General features: G+C 55.0%; 1 protein-coding gene across 2 annotated transcripts in view; it reads right to left on the reverse strand.

Annotated features, from left to right (window-relative positions):
• The window catches only part of CRHR2 (corticotropin releasing hormone receptor 2), a 44194-nt gene that overhangs the window by 11309 nt on the left and 6734 nt on the right, over positions 1-26151 (reverse strand). Inside the window, exons 2-6 of one of the 2 annotated variants that reach the window (XM_047096866.1) lie at positions 23552-23645; positions 16459-16584; positions 2841-2926; positions 1082-1191; positions 604-721 (exon numbers count right to left, since the gene is read on the reverse strand). In XM_047096866.1, coding sequence (XP_046952822.1) covers positions 604-721; positions 1082-1191; positions 2841-2926; positions 16459-16584; positions 23552-23645 — 534 coding nt within the window. Of the gene's footprint in view, positions 1-603; positions 722-1081; positions 1192-2840; positions 2927-16458; positions 16585-16720; positions 16824-23551; positions 23646-26151 lie in introns of those variants that run through there. The other variant, XM_047096867.1, reaches the window with a different exon arrangement.

Below are 26151 nucleotides of genomic sequence, written 5' to 3' on the forward strand. Positions count from 1 at the left end.
GTCGGTTAAGCGTCCGACTTCGGCTCAGGTCATGATCTCACAGTCCGTGAGTTCGAGCCCCGCGTCGGGCTCTGGGCTGACGGCTCAGAGCCTTGGAGCCTGCTTTGGATTCTGTGTCTCCCTCTCTCTCTGACCCTCCCCCGTTCATGCTCTGTCTCTGTCTCAAAAATAAACATTAAAAAAAAAAAAAAAAGACTCATATAACCTCCCTGAGCCTCAGTTTCCATGTCTGTGTCATGGGGAAAATAATCCCTACAGGCGTCTCATTGGAATTAAGCGACATAAAGCTCAACAGATCCAACTTCCAGCCTCTTCTTCTCTAAAGGGTCTTTGGGAGGCCCTGAATTCAGAAGATGGGGCGTGGGACAGGATCAACCAGTCTCGCGTGAGTTTAGTGCTGCTTCCAAGACCTGGGCCTGGCAGTGCCTCCCTGCCCCCACCCCTACCCAGCCCTGACTCTGGCCCCAGCTCTGGAGGGATTATGACTGGGGCAGAGGTGAGCTCAGGCCAGGCCTACACCTGAGGACTGGGCCCGAGAGGGTGCCGCCAGAGCCCGGACCCCGCCCCCCCCCCCCCCCCAGCCCCAAGCCTCAGCCCAGTGACCTCGTTGCTCTCATGCACTTCGTGGTCGATGAGCTGCAGCAGGAACCACATGATATTTCGCAGGATAAAGGTGGTGATGAGATTCCAGTGAATCACGTTCCGCAGACAGCGGATACTCCTGTGGGAGGCCCAGGTCAGGGGTCAGCCGGGGACGGGGAGTCGGTGGAGATGGGCTCTGCCCGGGGTCAGGGACCAGCGGGAATGGCACCTCCCAAGGCCAGGTAGAGACTCCACCGGGGGTGAAGGCAGGTCTGCACCAGGAGCCACATTCCCGCCTGTGGCGGCCATGGCTGGGTCGCTCAGTTCCCCTTTTGCATCCTGCAGGCCTGCCACAGGTTGGTGGCCTGGCACCTCCCCCGCACTCCTGTCCACTGGCTTCAGGGCCCTCAGAGTGGAGGCGAGAATGTCTGGGAGGGGTGAAGGGGGTGCTGTGGGGGGAGGGGCAGGGAGAAGCGGCCGTGGGTAGGGATGGACTCACCGCAGAGCCAGGAAAAGCAGGAAAGCGGCCACCAGGGCTGCCACAGAGACGCAGTGGCCCAGGTAGTTGACAACGAGGGCGACGTGGTAGTGTATGTCGTACTTCCTTTGCTGGACAGACAGACACGTACACAGGCAGACGGAGGCACGGGGCGCATGAAGGTTTGGCTGGGCACTCTAGCTATGGCCACCCTGCGTGTCCTGACCTTGGAGGCAGAAGTGGCTTCAAGTGTCATCATCACACCTGGCTCCCAGGGCTCACGCCTGTTGGCCATGAGGCTTTTGGTATAAACGGCTGTAATCGGGCCTCCCGACATGCAGTCTGGGGGCAGGCTTGGACACAAGGCATTCTGAGATATGCCCGAGGTGTGGCTCCCTAGATTTTACGGTCTCTTTAACTCTGGACTCGGAGTTGCCACACCTGTGTTTCACCTCAGCTCAGACCCTTGCTGGCTGAGTGACTGTGAGTTGATTTCTATCTCTGGGCCTCAGTTTTGACATCTGTACAGTGGGCCAAAATGCCCTCCTGCCCCAGAAGCAGCAAGCCCTGGGAAGTCTGGGGGAAGCCTTGGGATCAGTCTGTCCCGGATGTAGCAGGGAGGGGGTGCGACGTCTGTAGAGAAGAACAATATCAAAACCAAATAGAAGCCAGTCTCCTTGTACTGATCCCCATGTGCTGGCAATTGTAAACAGAAGCAGTGATAAAATACTCCTTCCTGCCAGGGCAGGCTGTCCCCCACCCCGTGCCCACTGTGGTCTGCTGCTGCTCAGAGGGGCCGTGAGGTGGGGAGGGGAGGACAGAGGTCTGGCAGGAACCTCCTTCTTTCCTCTATGACCTGTCCCACTAGCCATTCCTGTGGCCCCACTGCAGACCCCCTTTGGCTTGCATTTTGTAGAATCACTTTCTCAGGGTAGATAAATGTTTTTCCTCGGAACTTGGAACTTCTTTGGGGGGGCAAGTTCCAGCCTCACTGGGGGCTGTAATGGGTGAAGGAAGAGGGAGATGAAGGGGGCACATATCATTTTGGGTCAGGAGGGCGGCGTAGCTTCAAAGGAGAGGAGGCTGGCACCGGAAGCGGCAGGGGGTCTGGTTCCTGAGCAAGGGGGCTGGTGAGGTCTGAGCAGGACCAGCTTCTCATGGGGCTCACCCTTCTGGGGGCTGTGCTTATCTCCCTGCGGAGTCACAGAATCAGAATGCCAGATGGGTTGGGGCGCCTGGGAGGCTCAGTTGGGTAAGCATTCGACTTCGGCTCAGGTCACGATCTCGCGGTTCGTGAGTTCGAGCCCCGCATGGGCTGTGCGCTGACAGCTCAGTCTGGAGCCTGCTTAGGATTCTGTGTCTCCCTCTCTCTCTGCCCCTCCCCTGTTCTCTCTCTCTCAAAAATAAATAAACATTAAAAAAAAATTTTTTTTTAAAGAATGACAGATGGGGAGACTGAAGCCCAGGGGAGGAAGGAAGTCACACAGCCTATTAGATGTTGGGACACTGATCACACTGTCATTCCTTTCTTATGTCACGTGCCATCTTGGTTGTGTCTTCTGCTAGCCGGAGCTCTCCCAAAGGTGGGGGTCCCTGTCCCCCTTCTCTACTATAGTGTCACTGAGCAGGGGACAGGACATGGGGGCAGGAGAAGCAAGTGCAAAAAGGTGTGGTTGGATTGCACAAGGACCGATTCTGTCACCCTTGGGATCCTCTATGCTCAACCTGAGTCCTGATGCTTATACGAGGACCGGGGTTGGGGCTGGTGGGAGCCACTCACCTTGTCATCCAAAATGGGCTCGCACTGTGAGTAGTTGATCCGTGAAGCCCACGTCCCATTCTCCAAGCACTCTCTGTAGGCGTTCCCTACAAAAGATGCCAACCACCAAGGGGCAGGTCCCTCCTCTCCTCAAGAACACTCCCTGGCTCCCTGGGGCCCACAGGATGAGGGCCATACTTCTCAGCCTCTCTAAGCCAGGAAACACAACGCCCGTCTAAAAGTTCACGTGAAAGTCATTTATGTGAAGGTTGTGCAAAAGGCTGCCCACACGTGGCAGCTAAAAGGCATGATAAAACCCGTTTCTGACACAATCTGTGACTAGCATTGTGTATACTTTCTTCAATTGTATTCGAAACGGAACCTGACTGTGAGCCCTGGGTTGTGGCTGAAGATTCGCTGCTTTCAGCACACCACATAATTTCCATTCTTCTCTCGTTTTATACTTATGAGATCTGTCCACCAGTACCAGCACTTCTGTTTTAGTAACTCTGGGGCACCTGGGTGGCTCAGTCTGGCACGTGTCTGACTCTTGATTTTGGCTCAGGATTATGGTCTCATGGTTCGTGAGATCGAGCCCCACATTGGGTTCTGCGCTGACACTGTGGAGCCTGCTTGGAAGTCTCTCTCTCTCTCTCTCTCTCTCTCTCTCTCTCTCTCTCCCCCCCTTCCCCCGCTGTGCTCTCTTCTCTCTCTAAAATGAATGAGTGAATGAATGAATGAATAACAGCTACCATTCACATAGGCGTTTACCACAGACCAGAACCTCTTTTAACCGCTTTCGGTATGCTTGTCCATTCAGTCCTCCCAGCAGCCCCATGAGTAATATAAACCCATTTTACAGAGGAGGAAACTGAGGCACAAAGAGATTAACCTGCTTGTCAAGGATATAAAAATGAGAAGAGGTAGAGCCAGGCTTCAAATGCAGAAGGTCTAGCTTCGGGTTGCCTGTTCTTAACCCCTAGGCTGCTGAGCAGGGGTACACGGGAATGAGGCACGTTTGGGGAAACAGGACTGTGTTGCCAGACTTGAGCTGCCACTGCCTGGGAGAGCACCCCCCATGTGAGATCTCCCAGTGTCTGACAACCGGCCTCCCTGTTAAAACTGGAACGTGATACGTGAAAAGACATTTCAGAGCACCGATGTCTGAGATATGCGAGTGCAGGTTTCGTCAGCGGGGAATGTAGGAAGGCCAGAGAATGCTTAGACTTACTTTCCTTGAAATCCTAGCTTGACCGTCAGTCCTAGCTCTTAAGCCACCTCCTCCAGGGAGCCCACCCTCAACTACCAGCCAGAAGGAACCCTCCCACCTGAGAACTCCAAAGCCCTTTGCCAGCCTCTGCTTTGCATCATTAGAGTGTATCTGACCTCCCCCACTTCGTTAGGAATCCTGAACGATCCATTGTTTGGAAGTGACATGTACTAGGGTTTTCTGCTCTCTGGCTAATGGGTAGTTGTTTGTAGATTTTTCTTTTGGGTTGATGTTAGATATATGACATAAAGCTAATTAAAATAAATAGGTCACAGAGCACAGAGTCACAGAGTTGGAGGGGGAAACTTGGGTTGTTTTTGGAAGCAGTGAGTTCTAAAATAATTAAGGTACTTAAAAAAAACCCACTTCTGTTGAGCTGACAGTTAAAAGCAATGGAATTATTGAGGGAGCACTTGCTAAGGAGCAGAAACAATGGGGGAGATTCTACTAGCTTAATTGTTTTTTAATTTGGTGCTCAGAGCTCCCGGAGTTTTCAAATTCAGGGTCGTTACTGGCCTGTTCCTGCCTCCCGGGCCTGTCAGCTAGAGGCTGCCTTGGGCAGGGCTCTGGCCCTGGTGGGAGTCAAGGCGGTTCTGACCCCAACGTGAGGACACCAGCTCCTCGCCCCTCACCTGGGCACCCACATCCACTCTTGACACCCTTGGGTTTTCTCATTCCTCAGGGTTGTTTTACTACAGAATGGTTGTGTGTTAAGAGAACTTGATGCACAGGGTTAGTGATGTTACTGAACTAAAGGACAGAGTGTGGAGTGAGTCAAAAGGACCCACGTAGAGGTATCCCGGGAGGACAGATCCTTTTGTAAGATGAACAAGCCCTTTAGAGTCCCTCTCAACAGGCCTGGTTTAAAGCGCAGAACATTTATCTTCCGGGGATGTGTTCATAGATGTTATCCAGCTTTCCTGAAGTTCAGTGCTAAGCCCCTTCTTCCAGGAAGGCCTCTTTGATTGCTCCCATCTCACAGATTTCTCTCCCCTAAGCCCCCCCCCCCCCCGCACCCGCCCCCCACCTCACCCCAGAGTCCTCATAGCCTGAGCCTCACACTTCATCCCCGGCTCATTACCTGGCCTGAGTTGTTCAGGTTCTGAGTCTGGTCTTGCTGATCAGTGTGGGGCTAACCAAAGACGGGAACTCAAGAATACTTTCCTGAGTATGATAGCTCTTGATGGCACTGACTACAGGGTGGGCTTGAGGGTGGGAGGGAGTCAGGATAGAGATGCTGCAAATCTGAGACCATTCTGGTCCCTCACGTCAATGCTCCCCCGGGGTACCAGGTTTTATGAATTCTGTCTCCTGGTTTTCTTTCTCTGGAACCCACCCCCCTTCCCGCCACCTCTCCACAGGGCACTTAACACTTGCCCTTGCAGGTCTGACACACAGCCGGATCTAGGCTGAGCCACCCCTTGAAACACACTCTTCACTGCTCTCACCCATGGCTCACCGACAAACACCTACCTACCTTTGAAACCGCAGCTCAAATGCCATCTCCTCCTGAAGGCTTCCCCAACACCCTAGGCATTTAAGGAGTCACTTCTTCTTTTCCCTCTAAAAGCCTTCTCTAGGTCTTGCCATCTCTCGAAACATAGGCCTTCACATTCTACTGTGCTTGAACCACAGCAGTGTATCTATTTTATGTCAAAATCCCGTACTCACCCCTCCACCCCGCCTCACACACACCCCCTGCATTGGTGGGTCCCGTTTCACAAAGCAAAATTTATCTTGACCACAGCTATAATACTTCTCTTCCTATTCTGTTCTACTGAGTTCTATTTATTTTATGTACAAATGCTGGTCATGACTCACTAAATTGACTTCATAATCCACTATTGTGCTATAACCCATAGTTTGAAAACCAAAAAGCTATTTTAGACGATTTGCCATAATTCACTACGGATTTCATCTTTTTGGACCTGATTCTTTTTTTTTTTTTTTTTCCCTTTGCTGCTGAAGTCAAGCTCCCTGGGGTAGGTAGGCAGAGACCATATGGGAGTCTCTGGACCCCCCCCCCTTAGGAATCAGCCATCAAATACACCTTTTCAGCATCAAACAAACTCAGATGTGCCAAAACCTTGGAAAGCAGGGTCTGAGATGTGGGATGTGCTGGTGGAAAGGGGCTGCCCTCTCGGGGCCCAGTTGTGCCTGGAGATGAGGTTCTGGCTACAGACACCAGGTACCAGAGGACTGGAAGACGAATGTGCCCAGTTCTCCAGGGGAGCCGGCTAATGAGGACGCTGTGCCCTCAAGCACAGCTTTGGACAGGAGAGACTAAAACAGGAGTCCCCTGCCCCCTACACCTGGGAATTATGGGAGGATGAGCACGGAAACTCTGAGGGCAGGTGGCCAGACAAGAATCGCAGGGATGGATGCAGTGAGGTGGGTGCCTGTTACCACAGCAACACAAGCGCCCCTGCCGAAGATCAATGCTGATGGTGTGCGGCATGGCCTGCCAGGGGCATTAGGGTCTGGGTGATGCAAGCAAGATGCTCTCTTCCAGGGCTCTGTGGCCTGGGAATCCTGGTCCCTATTGCCAGCAGCGTGCCAGATCTCTTCCCGCAAAGTGGCCCTGGTCTGCCGAAAGCTCCCATTATAACAGACTTTCCCTCTTTCAGATGCCGACCCCTTTTGGATAAGAGTTCCTCGTTCAGACGGTCACCTGCGTGGTTCAGAAGCCAGGCTGGGAGAAGATGAGGGCTTATATGCTAGCTGTGGTTTTGTCTCTGGCTGGTTGGCTAAGTGACCTTAGCTAAGTCCCTTCCCTCTTGGCCTCGGTTTCTCCTCTCAGTAGAAGTAATGTACATCATCTAGAGGATGTTATTTATTGGCATGTCAGGTAGGTCAGGTATCTGTTGTGTGGGACTTTTCAATCCACTAAATGCCAGTGGAGCCATTATGGCAACCCCAAACACCCCTATGTCACTTTCAAGTGCTCTGTAGACTGGCATTTCTATCTCTGATAGTCTAGCTGACAAGGCATGGGGGACAGGGACTACAGGGACCGTTTTGGGTGGGAGTTATGGGGGAGTGGGTGCCAGAGACAGGCTGGGCATGGGGTGTGAATGGGACTGGTGGAAGGGCCGCAACATGGTCATTGGATATCCGGAAAGAAAATGACAGGAAGTTAGGGCAAGAAGGTGCTGGCAGGGAGGTGGGAAGGGCCAGAAGCAGTATTTACTGAAGGAATGGGGTCACTGTGCACGGCAGGACCTTTCAGCACTGCGGACAGCAGAATGACACCACTCTCCGCTCCCCACCAAGGCCTGTGTGAGGCACTGGAAAGCTCCTGGGACACAGCCCTCCCACCCTGCATTCACCCTGCGTCCCTGGGCCCAGCCCAAGAAGATCACACTAATTCAGGCCCTGTCTCAAGGCCCGGCTTCAGCCCCAGCTCCTCTAGGTGCTTCCAAGGCTGCTCCGGCCCCTCGAGGGTTCCACTACTCACTTCTCCCAGCCCACTCTGGGTCAGGATTGCTCTTTCCCAGCTAGTGGGGCAAGGCCAAGGTTGCCCTCCCCTCCGGCCCTCTCTTAAGAGCTACACAGAATCGAGTGCAAGGGATGGACCAAGATGGTGCTGTTGTCTATGTGACTCTGGATGAAGACAAGAGACTCACTCGGAGTGGGCCGAGAAGACCGCTGGCCACCTCGGGGGCCCAGGCTCTGGAAGCTGCACTTTGTAAATGCAAGACAGTCACACATGCAGCAGGCACCTCGGGTCTCATACACATGCCACAGGTGGGCCGAGCACGACTGCCAGCGCTGCGGACACCGTCAGGACAACCCCACGAGGGGTAGGAATGGCAGTCCAAAATCGCAAAGCTGCTGTCAGGCATCCTCCAGATTCTAGGCAAGAAAGCCTCGACCATTCCCAGGAAAGCACGCTGGAAACGGAGTCAGCAGGCACCCCGTCTTGGGAATTTAAGAGGGGGAGCCAGTTTCTCCCTCATTTGGTCTGGAGGGGCCCGAAGAGGGACAATGACACGTTGGGGGTCGCCGAGCAACTGTGTTCCAGAAGATGCGGCAACTTGTGCCTCTACGGCGGTGTCTTAGCTACTTCATGTCCAGATCCCCAGTGCGGGAGATGCCTGCAGGACATGCCCGACGTCCCATCCTCAGTCCCCTTACTGACCTTCCCTGGGAGTTGGGCTACTCCAGACGTGGCCATATCCTTCCCGTCTGGTTTGGGGCCTTGCTGGGAAACCGTGGCCCTTCACCTTGCTCACCTTTCTTATCTCTTAATCTCTACTGCCTGAACGAGGCAGTGATGCTGTGGGGCACGACGAACAGTTTTCTTGCCTCCAGTTAAGACACCCTTTTGGGAAGCGAGGCAAGGTCATGGCACCAGCGGTGAGTTCCCCTGAGCTTCCCAAACCCAGGGCTTCTCCCTGAGTTAACACTCTTGCATCGCTGAAATGCTGCTGCGGCTGACCAGGGCCGGCCTGCTCTGGGGCCTGGCTTCAGCGTGTCCTGTGTTGGTCTGATCACAGCCCGCTGGTGGCGGGGGCTGCAGTGGTGACGCTCCTCTAAGCTCAACCACCATGACCTGAGTTGCGACACTGGAAATCTGCCATCGTCCACACGGTCATCAGGTTGGGAAGGGCCTCCCCAGGGCCATCTGCTCAGGATATGTGGGACGAGAGACAGGGAACTGCTATTCCATTTCTTCAGTGTCGTGTGGACACTGCACCTGGGGCCCCAGCTGTCCGTCTGGACCTCCAAAAAACCCTCAGCTCCTTATTTCCAAAGGCCTTTTCACTAATGATGTCTTTCCCTCCTTGAGTACGCATGGCACGGTTAAGTGTCTAAACTTAGAGCAGACGGGGGGGGGGTGGAAACTGAGTCAGGGAGGCACAGAGCAGTTTAATGGAGACCACACTGGGCCCATGAAACAGGGAAGAGGTATGACTGGAAGGCAGCTCACAGTGTGAGGTCACTGCCCTCCCCAGGGTGGGTGCAAGTGGGAGGAGGTGCCTACCCCCTGCTCTCGCCTCTACTGTGCAAGGCTTCCTTCTTGTAGACTTCCCTAGCAACACTCAATGGGCTTGTCGCCATGACGCCAGTCTGTGGCCTGCAGGGGGAAATAGGGAAGAGAAGGCGAGCAGGGGACCCTTGAGGCAGAGGCTGCTGTGTGGCACAGAGGAACATCAGGGTTTGGGGACCATGAGAGCTTGTCAAGCTCACCCCCCCCCCCCCCCCCCCGCCTAATACAGAGACACGAAGCCTCAAAGAGGATAAAGTATAGCCCAAAGGGGAGACAAGCAGGCCATGGCCTGGCCGGAATCAGAACAGGCCTTCAGGGGCGCCTGGGGGGACTCAGTCGGTTAAGCGTCCGACTTCAGCTCAGGTCACGATCACGCGGTTTGTGAGTTCGGGCCCTGCGCCGGGCTCTGTGCTGACAGTTCAGAGCCTGGAGCCTGCTTCAGATTCTGTGTCTCCCTCTCTCTCTGCCCCTCCCCTGCTCACCCTCTGTCTCTCTCAAAAATAAATAAACATTAAAAAAAATTTTTTTAATAAAAAAATAAAAAAGAACAGGATTTCAACTTGAGTTTCTGTGAGGTAATGTGGAGTCAAGACATCTTTGTCTGGCAGAATCCTATGTCCTCCCTTTACCAACAATGGCATTTCTCTGGAGGGCCAAGGACCTGCCTCTCTCCAGAGGCCTTTGGGGATCAGGCCTCTGAGTGTAGGTGGACTGCTCCCTCCCACAACACCATCCAGGGGCCACAGACTTGTGGTGGCTCTCGGAGATGACCGAGGCCACATCCCCCAGAACGAGGACAACCATCCTTGGCATGAACAGGACCCTCAAGGACATGATCCCAAGGATACAACTGCCCCTTGGTCTGGGCCCCATACGCCCCCTCTACTCCTCCTGCTGACAACACTCCAGCTGTCCTCAGGAACCCCAAACAGCATGATCTCCCCAGTTTTGACAGGGCCTCACAAGGTCAGCACGTTTTCTGTCCCTGTCACACAGATGACGACACTGAGACTTGGATGAGGGGGACCTCCCTGTCACTCAGTGAATCAGGGCATAGCCAGGATTTAGATCTGCCCTCCTGAATCTGGGCCTGGGTTCCTCCTGGTCTCCTTCACCCCCGCCTCCACCCCTGCAGGTGCTAGGAAAGGAACTTCCCACCAGACTCTGGAGCCTGATTTCGGGTGGGTGGACTGCACTTGGGGCCTTTGGGAGGATGGTCCCTGGGAGTCAGTGGGGGTGGGGCTTTGCTGTGGGGTTCCAGACTCAGCAGGTGGTTGCTTAGCGCGTAGAGGGGGGTTCTCAAAGTTCTCAACCAGCCTGGATTTAGATTTCAAAGGTACATCCTGAAAATCAAGCAGTGTCCCACCAGAATATTCTGTTCCTGCACCATGGGGCTATGAACAAGCATCTGGGAGCACTACCACTAGCAGAATCGAGGCCCACACCCTGGTTTGGCATTCAAAGCCTCCATGACCCTGTTCCCTTCACCCACGTCTCCTCTCCATCTATTCCCACTCTCCCTTCCAGCTGGCACAACACTGGCCCAATTTTTCAAGGCCCCATCCAACAACATTTCTTCTGTGAAGTCTTCCCAGCTTGCTTTCCCTTCCTTTTGGAATCGACCTCCTCCCATGTGCTCCTACAATCTTGACTTCACTTAAGAGTAAATATCAAAAAGTTCTCTTCAAGAGTCTCTCTGGGGAATCCCTGGAAGGCAGGCTCAGGTCTTATGCACGTTTGAAAACCTTGTTTACAGTGAGAAGAGGCCAATACTCCCACGAAGCCAATGAGAGGTGAGCCTGGGCAGGAAAAGGGCCCGTAAGCAGCTGGAGAGGTCCTGGGGAGGGAGGGAGAGGAGATCGGGAGTGGCTGTGCCTTTGGTCCTCTCTGAGATGAAGGGTCCTCAGGCAGGGAACACCTGAGATTCCCCCAGCACACTTCTTGGCCACCCGGGCCCCATGCATGCAGAGGTGGAAAAATGCCCGAGCAGATGCCAAGAGCTCTCACAGCCAGCGGATGCCGTTCAGGGCCCTGGCTTTCTGTGAGACCCTGGGCAAGTGTCTTTTGCTCTCTGGGCCAGTCGTAGCAGGGGAGGAGAGGCCTGGATGGGAACAGGCTCCTGGCCTCAGGGGTCAGGGTGTGAACAGATCTCCCTGGGGACTAAGAATGCAGACCTGAGTTTCTGGATTCTACTTCCTCAACCCAGAGGGGAGACTGTTTAGAGCCCTCCCTGAGGCTCATACCCTTGCCTCATGGGCCAATAGGTGCGACATCTCCACCATCAAGAAGCACTCCCAACCTCCTCAAGGAAGCTTTCCAGGAATGCTCCAGTACCCACCGCTCGAGCCCCCCTTTCCAATCCCTGACTGTTGGCTTGTGGGAGTCTGGCCTTGAGGCAGCCTGGGGTTCTCTGAGGGCCGGGCTCAGCACTGATCACCGCATGCCCTCAGGGCTGAAGAGGCGATTTCTACAGAAGCAGGCGGTCCCAACAGTTTATGTGTTTCCAGCGCAAGCAGTGTTTCAGCATGTCTCTAGAGTGGGGTTCTGCCCACAGTCCTCTCCGTGGGGTTAGGTTAGGTGGCGTGTCTGTTTTCCCCTTGTCCTGGCAGATGCCTCAGTACACACGGGCCCAAAAGTTCCTAATAGGTTATGGAGGGAGTCTGAGGTCAAGGAGACTGAGGCTGAGCTGTGCTGGGTTTAGCAAGTCTGCAGGAGGAAAATGAAAATGCACCCCATCCAGGGGGCAGCAGGACCCTCCTTTGCAGCTACAAGGGCCACAGAAACAGGCAGGAGGAGGTATGGGACCACGGCAGATAAAATGAGGGATGGGAGGAGGGAGAGGCAGAGGATTGAGCAGGGGGTGGAGAGGGGGAGGGAGGGAAAGAGGGAGTAAGGGAGCTGGAAAGGGAGAGTGGAGGGTGGGAAGGAGGGAAAGAGAAGGAAGCAGGGATAGAAAATGAGAGAAACCGGGAAAGACAGGGACATACACATAGAAAGAAATAGAAAATATACCCACAGACAAAGACAGAGCCACACACAGGCAGGAACAGAAACAGAGACAGGGAGACATACAGACATGCACACACAGACATGGGCTCAGAGTCTGCACAGGATGGTGGGAGGTGGGAGGGAAGGGAGTATATTGCCTGCTTCTGGCCAACCCACTGGGGCTAATCAATTTCCTTTCTCCTTGCAGACAGGGAGACTGAGGCCCCGGAAGGGTTTTAGAATTGCACCGGCTTATACTACGTACAGACATTATGGAATTTGGGTGGCCCAGGACTTGAACCTGCATGCTGTATGGGCTCCGGGAAACCCGTGGGGGGCCAGAGGCCACTTCCTGCCACAGAGCTGAAATGCCAGGTTCTCACCTTCCAGGCTTCCCCGTAGTCAGAGCTGGAGTGTGGGACCTAGAGCCTCCCATATTCCCCCACCCCACCAGATGCACCTGCTCCAAGGGAATTATGGAGCTGGGGGTCCACAAAACAGAAACGGAGAAGGCCTCCCTGCGGCCACTGCAGAAAGCTTAAGCATCACAGGCGGGGTTGGTAGCAGGAGTGTGGCCTATCTGGTGGCCGGTCTTACTCAGAGAGAGTAAGGTTCCCTCACTGGGCCAGCTCTGCCCTGAGCTCTTGGCTGGGGGCCCCAGCCCACCCAGTGATTCCACAAGCTCCTTGATATTCTTTTACGCAATCCCTTCTCTGTTTAAACCGGCACAGTTGCTTTCCGAGAGGCAGCAGAGCCCGAGTTGGAATCCTTACTCTTTTACAAGCTGTGTGACTATCACCAAGTCAATTAACTTCTCTGTGTCTCCGTTTCCCCATGTGTAATATGAGGATAATATTACACCTCATCAAAGGGTCAATGTAAAGATTAACGAGTTAACAAAGGTCAAACGACAACACAGACACGTGGACCCTGGGCCACGGAAGTGTGGGTGGTGGGCAGAACCCTGGAGGGAACTCAGACACACAGACCCTTAACTTGGCTCTGCAGGGACAGCATGTGTGACCATGGACAAGTCCCATCCCTTCCTTTGGTCCTGCTGCAGCTGGAGATAGTCTCTGGGTGAAAATCATTAAGGCTCTGCATGGGCCTCCTGCACTGCCCCCTGCAGCAGTTAGCTAACCACACATCCAAGAACTCTCAATGCCTTGCTTCTAGCAGGAAGTGCTCTCCTGGGCTTTCCTCTTCCCGCCGACTGCATTCTGGATGGACACCTGCACTCAGATGTCTCTCCAGCACCTGAGGGACTACGTGTCTCCAACTATGCTCAGCATTTTCCTGGTGTCATCCCTGACTCCTCCCGCGTCCCCGTCCCACCCCAGTCCTGTACGTGACAAGTGCCCAAAGTCTCCTGCACCCATCCCCTCCTCTGCTCCCGCAGCCTCCATTAGACTTGGGCCAGCTGCAGCAGCCTCGTAACCCCTCCTCTTGTCTCTAGAGGCTCCGTGACCCAAAGCTGAGCTCTTCTGCCCCAGGTTCCCTCCTGCACCTGACAGTGAAGTCCTCTGCAATGCCCTGCATCATCTGACCAACATCCACCCATCTGCTCTTGTCTGTTTCTGTCTCCTCCTACCTGTGCTCCACACAACACTCGCCAGTCCCGAGGCACAAAGCATGGTCCCATCTCCTCCTGTATACCTGTTACACTTTCACCTGCTCAAATCCCACTGGTCCTTAGAAGTCCAGCCCAGGGGGCTAAGCCCGCCCAGATCTTCCAGGGTAGAAGCAGCAGTCCTTTTTCTGTCTCCTCAATAACTTTTTTGGAGGCAGTACTGCCCCAAAGAGGGCGAGGGCTGCGGATTCCTCTGCCTGCACTGGTGCATAGGAGGGGATTATATAACTTTGAAAAGTCACTTCGTGTCTCTAAGCCTCAGTTTTCCTGTCTGCAACATGGGCGTAAAAGCAGTACATATCTCAGGGGGCCTTCGGGAGGTGGGCATCGGTGGGATCACGTGTGCAAAGCTCTCTCAGTAGTAGGTGGTGCCTGGAAAATGATCCACTCTTGGTACTTTGTGGCAGACTCTCTGTGCTCAGCTGAGTGGAAGAAAGTTCATGGGGACTAAAGGCTAAGCTGCTGTCTTACCCTGGGAATGCTGGCCCTCTAAAGAATGAGGCTTCAATGGGGGGTTGACTATAGCATAGCAGAACTGAGCAGGAAGAGGAACCAGGTCCTTGCTCCTTTTCCTCAAGGCTTCTCATAGGAGTTCATTTCCTCCCTGCATCCTTTGTAAAGGAAAGATCCCATTGAGAAGGGAAAACAGCGTCCAGGAGGCAGGGCAGGGGAGAAATCAATCACATTTCCATTGCCATTAGCTTCCTCGCTCTTCCCACCTTAGCCGGCCGCTCTGGTTAATGGCAATGCTCCCAGCACCCCATGCTCCTGTTCCCCAGCAGCTGTAGTGTGGGCAGCACTTTGGTCCAAATGAGGAAAATTGCTCATTAGGTACCAGGAGCTAATTGGCACTCCATTTGCCAACCTCGGTGGCGCCCTGACCGTTTTTCAGCCTCTCACTTGATGTGACATGAGTGGTCTGGTATGTGCTCCAGCATCTCCTTTGGGAAGTCTTCCCTGCCTTGTCTGTCCCCTTCCCCCCATCCTACAGTCCCCTTGCTCTGCTCCATCAGGGCATTTATCACTGTATTCCTTTGTCTGTTGCAATTGTGAGAGAGGGTGTCAATGATAGTGCAGTGGCTCGCATATAGTAGCTGATTAGTAAAAGGACTGACTCAGGACCGTGCTCAGCTCTGAAGAAGAGACCCAGGCCCTGCCCTCAAGGAGTTCCAGGCTGGCTGGGGAGAGCAGGGGACAGCCCAGGCTGAGGTAGGAACCAGAGTGGAGCTCCCTTAAGGCCATGAGGTTGAGATACCTCATCACCTCACTTGGCCCTTTGCCTCAGGCCCAGTCTGAACTAGAGACCCTATGATCCTGTGATCTGGAAGTACAGTTTTATAATCTCAGGACTGGAAAGGAGCATAAAAGTCACTCCTTCCGCTTGCATACTTCCTGGGTCGGGGAACTCCCTTCCTCCCAGAGAGGTCGTTTTTTTATCACGGCCGGGAAGCACGTCCTTAGATAATGCAGAAATCTTCCTCAGCGGCTCGACTACCTCTACCACGGGCTTCCTTGGGAGCACCTCTCCCGATGGGTTCCTCAGAGCGCAGCCCCTCCCTGGGCCCACCAGAGCCCTCTGTTGGGGCAGACAGGGAGTGCTGCTTAGCATCAGAGGCAGGCGAGGCTGTCTTGCTCTCTAGCCATCTCCTCAGCCCCTAAGAGTCTGGACAGGTGTGTGTGAGCCGGGGCGGTGGGGGCGGGGGGGGGGGCATACACATGTGCCAAGTGTGAGGTAACAGTGGGGGCTACGCTACTGTTCAGGCACAGACATACAGAGAGAGGTTGCTACAACGTTTCCAGGTTCAGAGCTTCAGATAAACAACCCAGCTTCCCTGAAGGTCTGAGAAGGACCTCTCTCTGCTGGTGGGCTGGGGCTGGAGATGTGAGTGGCCGGTCTGGGTGGCCAGTGATGCTGTGTCCCACAGCCTCACAAGACACTCCCACTTGGCACCCGTGAGGCCTTCCCCAGGGCACAGATTCTGGTCCCCTCACTCCCAGTGCCCATGCTGCATCACCCCACCTGGGTGCTCTGTGACTCCAGCAGCTTCCGCTGCCATCTTCCCCAGAGTGTCAAGCCAGCCAGTGACTTGCCAGGAGGAAGGAGGGCACAGGCTGTTCTCCCTGGGAGATGGGGGGTGGTCCTGATTCAGACACCACACATTACCTGGGCAGTAGGAGTAACGCTGCCCAGGAGCCCTGACTCACTGCCCAGAGGGCCACTCTCCGACATCCAGGTAGGGATGAGGTCACACCCACACACTCCGGCCCAGAAGTGCCTGTGCTCTGTCCCCACCCAACACAAGCGCACACTCCGTCTTTCCTGCCTCATGGCCCTCCTTCCTCTCTGGCAGGAAAGAGTCTGACCACCCCACTCACCCTGGGGTCTGGAAACCTAGCATATGCGACCCCTCCTCCCCGGAGTGGATAGCATTGACTAAACAAAGAGGGGGAACTTCAGGCACTCAGAGTATATATTGTGAGAGGCAGGCCTGCCCTCAAAAGGGAGGAAGAATTTCCTCCTTCCCTTCCTGGGCTCTGGGCAAATCACTGTCTTACTGAGGTCTGAAGCTACCGTGGGGAAGGGCCAGGGGGAGAGCCCCCGACATTACAAGGGGCTCAGCGTTACGACGCTGCCACCGCCTCAGCAGGTCTCCTACGCTAGGTCCGGAGCCGTCCCTACTCACTAAACCGCTCTTCTGGGCGGCGGGCTCAGAGCCCGCGGCGGAGGATCGGGCGTGGGGGGGGGGGGGCAACTCACGGGTCGTGTTGTACTTGACGCCGTTGAAGTACTCAGGGCACGGCCTCTCCACCAGGGCTCCGGCGGCGCTCCGGGGCCAGCACGTCCCGATCTGGTCCAAGGTGGTGTTGCAGTAGGAGTCGGGACCTGGAGACGGGAGAGAGAGGAGAGGGGCTCGGGTAGGTGGCCGGCGGCGCGGGGCGCTCAGAGCGCGGGGCCTGGGGCGCACTCAGCACGCCGGGTAAGGAGCCCCGCGCCGCCCGCTCCGCTCGCCTCCGCCTACCCTCGGGGTCCAGGGGCAGCCCCCAGCCGTCCAAGAGCAGCTCTTCGGCCAGCGCCAGGCTGCAGTTGGCCTCCAGCAGGCTGTAGAGCAGCACCGCGTCCATCGCGCCCGGGAGCCGCGCGCCGACAGGGAGTGTGAGTGCGCGCCCGGAGTGGCTGCGAGGGACTGGGTGCCAGAGTGAGCGGTCCCGAGAGCGCCGGGTCCCGGCCCCTGCCCGCCCAGCCCCGACCTGCCGGGCAGCCTCGGAGCGCTGCGCCCCGCCGCCCGTCGCTGCCAAGTCGGGACCCTCGCAGAGAGGAGCTGCGGAGCGCGCGGAGCCGCGGGTCCACCCGCTCGGTCGCGGCCAATGGCGGCGCCAGGGGGCGGGGCCGGATGGCTCCAGTCGGCCAGGCCCAGCCTCCAGCCCCCCGGCCACCAGTCCCCCCCGGTCCCCGGCCCTGCCCCGAGTCCGCCTTCTCAGGCGCGGGCGCCGTCCAGACGAGGGCGGCGGGGATGGACCAGGTGGGCCTGGGGTGGTGGAATGGCCCGTCCGAGGACCGCAGGCCCCGGGGCTGCACGGGGCAGCAAAGCGCGCTCGCCCCCGCGCCGGGGAGCCCCCCGCGGCATCCCACACCGAGAGACAGGACTGGGCGGCTTGACGCTTGAGTTTCCTCTCCTAGAGCCAGGGCACTGGAGACGGGAGGCGGGGGGAGGGGGGGGGAGCGGAGAGTCCACGTGCAAGTCTGTGCTCTAGAAGAGCCCCGGTGGCCGATGGGAAGGAAGTGGACTGGAGGGGCTTTGAGGGCAGCAGGGAGGCCACGGAACGGTCTAGCGAGATCTAGTGGGCTGAACGGGTGAACACTTGCCCCAGGCGGTGACGCTGGGATGGAGCGGTATTTCAGAGTACGGCTTGCTCTGGTGAAGACGGATTGGAGAGAAGGGTGGGTGAGCGGGTTCCAGCAGGAGCCAGGAAGGCAGGGATAGCACCACGTCTTCCCCTTGGGTGACTGGGGAGGGGACAGTGTTGCCATCTAATGAGATGGGCAAGTCCAGGGGAGAAATTGGCTGAAATTATCTGGAGGACTTCAAACACCCTGGTCTTACTCTCCCGGGCTCCAGAGAGAATAAAGTGAGAAGTGAGAACCTCTCTCTGTTCTTGGCTTTGGGCAGGGCCACCTGAAACTACTTTCCGTATGTGTGTGCGTGTGTGTGTGTGTGTGTGCGCGCGCGCGCCCACGCATGTGCGTGTAGTACCTAAACACCTTTATATGGAATTTGCCCGTAATGTGTTCTGATTTCACTGTCAGAGTGCGCAAGGTGGGCCCGCTGCTCACGCCTGCTGACCGGGGGGGGGGATCCTGGCTCAGGAGGCAGGGCCTGGGTGTGGTACTCGTCAGCTCAGGCTGGATTCTGGTTTTGCCTCTCTCTGTTCTCCCTGCATGTTACCCCAGTTCCTGCCCTCCCTTTTGGGGCTGTTTCTCCATAAGGGAAAGATTCTCTGAGGCCCCTCCCATCCCTGAGAGTCTCTGGTTCTGAGTTTTGAGATGCAAAGGCAGAGGGAGATGTGCATGTGAGCGTGTGTTGAGTGTTTCTATCTTTAGACGGCAGGGAGAGCTGGGACCCAGTCCCAGCTGGGCTGGAGGTCTCAGAGGAACTAGTCTTGTCCTCCCCCTTGCCGGTCTCCTCTGCGGACAAAGCTGCCAGAGAAGGTCAATAGCACCCTGAACCAGCACTATGCCCAAGAGAGGGGGAAGAGACAGGCTGTGCTGCCTTTATGTGCTCCGGTTTCAGCAGCCTCCGTATTAATGCTTCCGTCACTGCCCCGGCAGAGCCAGAGCGCACTGAGACCAGGGATGAGCACTGGACTCTCTCCAGGGCTTGCTGATTGGCAAGTATAAGGTGCAGATCAGCCAGCCAGCCTGTCCTCTGCCTCTTGCATGGACAGTTAGAGCCCTTGGCTCAGCTCTGGGCATCTGCAGAGGCAAAGATCCCTTGGTGTTCATAACAACCATTGCCAGGAGCAGGGGAGGATAGGTTGAGTCCCAACCCCAGCCTAAGATCTGAGTCTCAAACCCAACCCTAGGCAGAGTACTGTCCCCAGTCCCGGGCTAAGCCCTACCCCACAGGGTCCCACATAGGCCAGAATGTGGCAGGCAGGGTCAGCCCACGTCTTCACTGGGAAATAGTCTCATTCATGCACAAAGGAGGGCGCTCCACACGTGGATCGCAGTACAGGGGGAAAGGGAGACATCAAGCTTATGAATGTGCTTGTCGCCAGAGCCACCACGCAGGGGAATTAGCTGTCTTGGGGTGTGGGGAGTGCCCAGCGACAAGAGGCCAAGACTTCTTGCCCCACGTGCAACTTTCTGCGGAGCAGAATGGCCTGGGGCACTTCGGTCGCTCTTCACTGGGAGAGCACATGTAATAGAGATTCCTCTGGGAAGTGACTATTTTAACAGTAGAGCCAAAAGATGTTCTGCATCCTGAAGGACAGTCAGGGCCCGAGCACAGATCCATGGACCCAAGGTGCCCTGGCTTCCAGGATGAGGGGCATTTCTTCATGGACCTTTTTACAAGCACAATTGTTTGTTACCCTAGATGTGACAGAGAGGAAACAGCTTTGGAACGAGTTGGCTTTTATAGCTCACTTGAGTGTTTGAAAATAGGTGAATGAGGAAGAAATTGTAGAGAGCTAAAAATTTCCTCAATTAGGTTACATCCAACTGCAAATAAAGTCTGGGTCTTTTTGCTAACCAAGGAAGCAGAGGCAGAGGGGAGGCCCTTGGGACGGAGAGGGGCTCTCAGGCTGGGCACTGGGGGAGAGGTACTGGGATGGTTGTGTGCCCCCAGGCTGGTGAGACAGGTTGCAGGTAAGTTCAGGGAAGTGTGACACCTGCGTGTCAGGAGCAGTATGGGGTGAGGTAGGAGCTCCTGGCCCACCTCTTATGTCAGCTGCAGTGGCAGGGGACAGTTTCAGACATCCTGGTCCTCCAGAGGGCACAGCCTAATAGGCAGGCAGAGCGCACTGGAAACACGCACAGCATCTCACGGTCATTGCCTCCACAGAATCACCCACTTCCTCCCATTCATCCCACCATCCATCACATGTCAGCTGGAAAACAGGGTTTGAGGAGACAGTCTGTCTCTGCCTCTCTGAGGGGCGATGCCTGGTCAGACGGAATACACAAGGAGTGGGCAGATCCGGGTCAACGCTGTGGGGTTTTCTGGGCGTTTTCATGGGTCTGCTCAGGGCATGGAGTCTTGGGAGAGGCCAGAAGGTGCCTTACGCTTGTCTGGTGGCACTGAAGATCGTGGCCCCAGGGCAGACGCTTCTCCCCTACACATCCTACGCCATCCTGGCACAGGAGGGTGGCCAAGGGGAGATGATATCTTCAAGTCCAACCATGGGCCAGGCTGTGGGATCAGGAAGGGCCCTCAGACACTTTCCAGTCCCACATTCTCATTTATAGGTGGACAAAGGGAATTTCTCCCTCCGACCTCTCCTGGGCCATCTTCAACTCTGCAGCAGCCAGACTGAGCTCCCTGTTTCTTCCACTGGGCAGATGAAGTGATTTTTCTACAATTAAGGTCATGGCATTCCTCCTAAGAGTGGCTCCCCATTGCCCTCAGGATGGAGCCCAGCTTCTTTGGCAGTGCAAAGAACACTCTTCAAGATTGTCTATCCTTCCTGCTCTCCCTCCTGCCAACCTTGAGATGCTTTTTGGAACAACTTGTCATTCCCTGGAACCATTGTATACCCCCACACCTTTGCATGTGCTGTTCCCTCTGCCGGGATGCCCTTACCGCTCTACACTCCAGTTAGCTTAGCTGACTCCCGCTTGCCCTTCAAACGTTCAGCTTGGCTCTCCCCTTCTTGGTCTTGTCTGGGTTGGGTGGCCCTCCTCATTGCCTCTATCTCTTGGGGCTGATCTATATCATGCCAAGGTTGTTAGTTTTTTACTGTCTCCTCTATCAACCCATGGCTCCCTGAGGGCAGGGCTGGTCATGTTCACTGACTGGTCCCCAGCACCCATCAGAATGCTCTCTAGGCCTGTCTCCCTGACCAAGACTCTTTTCCCATTTGACCAGCCTTGATGTGTGTGCGTGTGTGTGTGTGTGTGTGTGTGTGTGTGTGCACGCATGTTGGATTGGGGAGTTGCTTTATTTCAGGGATCCATGAATCCATTGGGATCCTTATGTTGCCTAAAGACTGAATAAATAATATGCCATACAGTCTATGCCCTAATAGGTGCCTCTGCGATGAACAAAACAAATAATCCATTTAAAGCCTGTCTGAAGTCTCTTGTGGTTATGTGTGGTTTTCCTTTATTTGCACCTCAGAGGCATACAATTTAACTTGTCATAGCCTTTGATTTATGACCACCTGTCATCGTTAGCCCACACATGGCCCAAATTTATTTTATTTTAATTTGTTCTTTTATGGTAGTTTGGGTACAGTGGTAAATACACGGAATCTATCACCGAATCCAAAACTAGATCGTTGCCAGTCACTTCCATATTTATCTAAATACTCCTTCCCCGGAGGGAACATTCTCTTGGACATTTCATTGATCATTCCCTTGCTCTTAGTTTTTCGGTTTTATCATATGTACGTATGTCTAAAGAACAGATTGGTTTTACTTGTGTCCGCACTTTATGTTAGTCATGGTCCATTTTCTCAATCGGTGGAGATCACTGAAATCATGAAAGGAGATCATTTTCCTGTGGGAACCTCAGGTTGAAGGGCATCTTATCTGTCTGAGTCCCAACCTAAGGGCATGGTGAGTGAAGGAAGGTGAGTCCCACCACCGCTGCTAGGAAGCATCATCAGTGATATGGTGGAGGCATATTTCATGACATGGGAAAGCGCTCACCCTGAGTTATAAGACCAAAAAAGCAGGTTACAGAAGTGTGGACACAGGATCATCCCAGTTTGGTCAAAAAACATGAGGCTCTCTAGACCGATAGACTCCTGGGGGACATAATAATAAAAATTCCCAGATGGTGGGATAATGAGTCCTCATGGTGTTCTTTGATTTGGAAAAACATCCCCCCCCCCAAATTTATATTAATGTAATGTACCCCATTTACAAATGGATGAATGATATTATCAGTTACGTAGGGGAGGCCTATTTGGAAAAGTTGAACCCCTCCCCACTAGACTCAGACCCGCATCCACCAGGGGTCAGGGGAAGGTGAGGATCTGTGCCATGTACTGGAGAAGGCAGGGGGTTTGTTGATAAACCAGTGTTTCCTTCCTGACAGCAGAGAGCTCTGGTCGGGGACCCCCTGAAATAGGGGTCTTTCATTACCTGGCTAATGGAGCATGCTGGGTGTCTCCGTGACCTCTCGTTCAAACTCCAGAGTAAGCCTCTGAGCTTGACTTAGATCTGTTCCTAACAGATGAGGCTCAGACGGTCTTATGGGCTGAATGGCTGAATTATGTCCCCCCCAAATCTATATGTTAAAGTCCTAACCCCCAATAACTCAGAATGTGACCTTATTTGGAGACAGGTAATGAAATTAAGACGAGGTCGTCAGCGTCGGACCTCATCCAAATGTGACTGGGGTCCTTGCAAGAAAAGGAATCGAGAGGTGCCTGGGTGGCTCAAGTGGCTTAAACGCCGACTTGGTTTCAGCTCAGGTCATGATCTCATAGTTCGTGAGTTTGAGCCTCATGTGGCAGAGTGCAGAGCCTGCTTGGGATTTGTTCTCTCCTCTCTCTCTCTCTCTCTCTCTCTCTGCCCCTACCCTGCTTGTGCTCTCTCTCTCTCCAAATAAATAAATAAACTTAACAAAATTAAAAATGAGTAAAACAAACAAAATTTTAAAAACAAACAAGAAGAAGAACCAAGGACCCAGACGTGCACAAAAGAAAGAGCACGTGAGGACAAAAGGGAGGAGACGGCCACTGTAAGCCAAGGACAGAGGCCTCAGAAGAAACCACCTCTGCTGACACCTTGATCTTGGACTTCTAGCCTCCAGAATCGTGAGAAAATACATTTCCCCTGTTTAAGCCACCCGGTCTGTGGTATGTTACATCAGCCCTCGCAAACTAATACAGATGGCTTAGGTGACTCAGCCATTGCTTCTAGGTGGAGAAGGTGGGACCCAGACTTGGGTCTGTCTGACCCCTGCACTGAAAGGCAGGCTGGTAACAGGGCCGTTCTCCTGGACACCTGACCCAGGCTGCATGCGGGGCTGGGCCCCATTGCTGGGCAGCACCCTTACCTCCTTGTTGCCTTGCCAGCAACTTCAGATCCTGGGGCCCTCCCCAGGCTTCCTCCTTCCCTGCAGCTACCGTGGGTGCAGACCTGAGACCGCCACGACACCAGGCAGGGCTTAGGGACTGCTCTCCAGAGCCCGTGAGAGCCCAAGGCTTTTCTGAGCTCCGCAGGTGGCTGACCCTGACTCCAAGTCGGCGGTGGGGGGGGGGGGACTCTGAGGAGTCAGAATTCAGAGGCCCAGCTGCTGTCTTGCAAGTCCTTACCAGGAGGTGACACCTGTAGCCACGGCAACCAGAGAATGTGGTTGACATCTTCTGCCGGTCTTGCTCAAGTTTATAAACAGACGGTTACCTCCTCCTTGGGCTCTCGAATGCCAGCCCGGCTAGCTTCCGTTACGTGCGGGGAGCTGGGAGCTGAGGGCTGGAGGAGGATGTCCAGCCAAGTCCTTCATCATCAGTGAAGGGCCAGAGCCCCAAACGGGGAAGGGGCCTGCTCAAGGACAGAAGCCGGCATCCGCCACCCCACATGGCTTGGGCTGGTCCAGGAGAGCGGCCTCCTCCCTCCTGGCCCTGAGGCTCACCGTTCTCTCTTGGGGTCTGCCCCAGGGTGGCGGCGGTGGGCTTACCTGAGAGGTTGGCGAGAGTCATCACTGCCCGGCAGTATTGCTCCAGCATTGCCCACAGGGGATGGTCTATGGGCACCTGGCTTGGCCCGGCAGCCTAGGGGATAGGACGGATGAGGGTCAGAGGTCAGGCCCTGGCTAGCCCCTGTAGCACCCGTCTGCTCCCCTTACCCGGTTTTGTCACTCATGCATGCAGCGGAATGGCAGCCTGGCCAGGCCAGGAACCCCAAAAAGGTCTCAGAAGTGTTCCAGTGCAGCTTGACCTCGGAGGCAGGGATCTGTGCTTTCTAGCCCCTGGCATCCAAAGCTCTCCTCCTCAGGACGGGATGTGCCCCGTGTCCTTCGGTCAGCAAAGCCAGGTGGGGAGTCCATCAGCTGTTTGTTTACCTAACAAATATTTGTAGAATGCCTGCTATGTGTCTGGCCCTAGTTGGAAGACCCAATGGCTGTCCTTGGGGTAGTCCCAGGCCAGGCAGGGATCCCCTAAACTTAGAAGGTACAGAAGGGAGGGGAGGCGAGGAGACAGTATAACTTTGTTTCCCTCTCACACAGGGAAACAGGCAGTTACAACAAAAGGTGTCTCCCCCCGTGGAAGAGATTTCCCTGGATTTGGGAAAGCAGGGAAGGCTTCCTGGAAGAGGTAGCACTTTGGGGGCAAGCAGAAGAATGAGTAGGGGAAAAGGAAGGGACCACTGTGCCAATGTGGACACTCACCAGGGAATAGACATGGTTGTTGCTACCATGGCAATTCCATCCAAAAGATAAAAACCATCCAGGATCCCATCTTCTGAAAACACCATGAGAATCGGTGCTGGGCATGGAGGAATAAAGTAAAGGTGGTTATCTCTGCCCCTGAGGAGCCCATCTTCTGGTGGGAAAGAGGGATGGGTGACCAGGTTGCTACAGCATCGATAACTTGCTGAGGTGGAATGGGGTAGCATCTCGGAGAAGGTCATGCTGATGTGAGCTTTGAAGGCTGAGTAGGAGTTTGCCCAGCTGATAAGGATGGTGCTGGGAAGAGCATCCTAGGTAGAGAGCACAGCATGTGCAAAGGCAGAGAGGCTGGGAAATGGTGTGAGACTGAACGAGAGTAATGGACTCTAGAATTCTAACTCTTGTGTGCTATTTCTCCCAAGGGCACCACTTTTCCAACTCTGTGGCCTGTGTGTGTGTTTGTGTGTGTGTGTACGTGCACTTGTGTCCCTGTACGTATGTGCGTGTATATGCAAAATGACTTCTGTGCCTCTCCCAACCCTGACATTCCTGATTCCAAGATTGTAGAAGGCACTGCCCACCAGTGGGCAGCCCCTCCCCTTTCCCTGGCCAGTCACATGTTCTCTCCTTGACAGCTGGGTCAATGTTTGCCCCGGGATGTCCCCAGAGCTAGAGCCCAACAGCCCTCAAACATCACATTCCCCACATCTGGCTCGATCCATTTCCTGTGCCGGGGCTGGAGGCTGCACGTTTAGCCTCAGCAGGCTGGCCTGGAGCTCCTAATAAACGACCCCACCTGGCCAGATGGGTTTACACTGCCTGCTGCTTCTCGGAGAGCCGAGGGCAGCAGGGACGCCATTCATAGGGAGTCACTGCACCTGGGACCAGCCAACTCTCTCCGAGGAGGCTGGGTACAGAAGGAGGTGCTGGGGAGCAGAGACATGTGTGCGTAAGGTGTATGTGTGTGGGGTGTGTATTATGTCTGTGTAGCACCTGTGGTTGTGTGAGTAGTATATGTGTAGGGTGCATTGTGTGTGTGTGTGTGTGTGTGTGTGTGTGTGTGTGTGTGTGTCTGTAAGGGGCTCTCTGGGCCATGAGCTGGGAGCTCTGGTCTCTCGGCTTGCAGGACAGACACTGGGGGCCACGGCCTTGCTGTTCACATATCCCAGAGGCTACTGGGAGCTTTCAGCATCAGCTTCTTGGGCATCAGGAAGGCCTCGCTGCCCAGTGAGTCCCTGTCAGCGGTGAGGTGGGCTAGGAAGGAGAGGGGACACTCTTTGTCTTGGGATCTCCAGAAGAATTCTGAGGCCCCACACTCAGCTGGATCTGGGGAGATTGTGGGCTCTAGGCCTGACCCATCATACACTTCCCAGCCCCCTTCTTGTCTGAGAAGCAGCTAGTAATGCCCTCCCCGGGGGGGGACAGAAGTTCCAGGGAGTCAGCCTCATCTGGAGGTCATGGCAGAGGCAGTGCTCCACCCAGAGGTGCGTGGTGTTGCTGGTGGACCTCCAGGCTGATCAGATTTGTGTCTTAGATGCAAGCTCCTTCTCTCAGAGCCCCCCAACTGCCACGTTTTGACCGCATCCCTCAGCTGTCTCATGTTCACCTTTGGGCGGGCAGTCTGAATCCCTGGCTCTGAGCCCACAGACGGAGGGGCGGGGTCGGGGCATCCTCACTCGGGCAATGCGGGGCTGTCCCTGCATCAGACGCTATGGTCTCAGGCTGCGGCTGGGTCCCCTTGCTGCGCAGAGCACTGGGGCGCAGGTGACCGTGCTCAGTATTGACGTGTGCCCTTCAGGCGTGGGCAGCATGGGCGAGCAGATCAAAAGAGGTTTTGGAATGACTCCCAGATCTGGGTTCCATCTTCTGTAACTTCTCCACTGGTCCAA

The sequence above is a fragment of the Lynx rufus genome, unplaced genomic scaffold (assembly GCF_022079265.1).
Source record: "Lynx rufus isolate CCGP_SWC_20201006 ecotype Redwood Valley unplaced genomic scaffold, mLynRuf1.p SCAF_4, whole genome shotgun sequence".
In the NCBI taxonomy this organism is placed as follows: domain Eukaryota; kingdom Metazoa; phylum Chordata; class Mammalia; order Carnivora; family Felidae; genus Lynx; species Lynx rufus.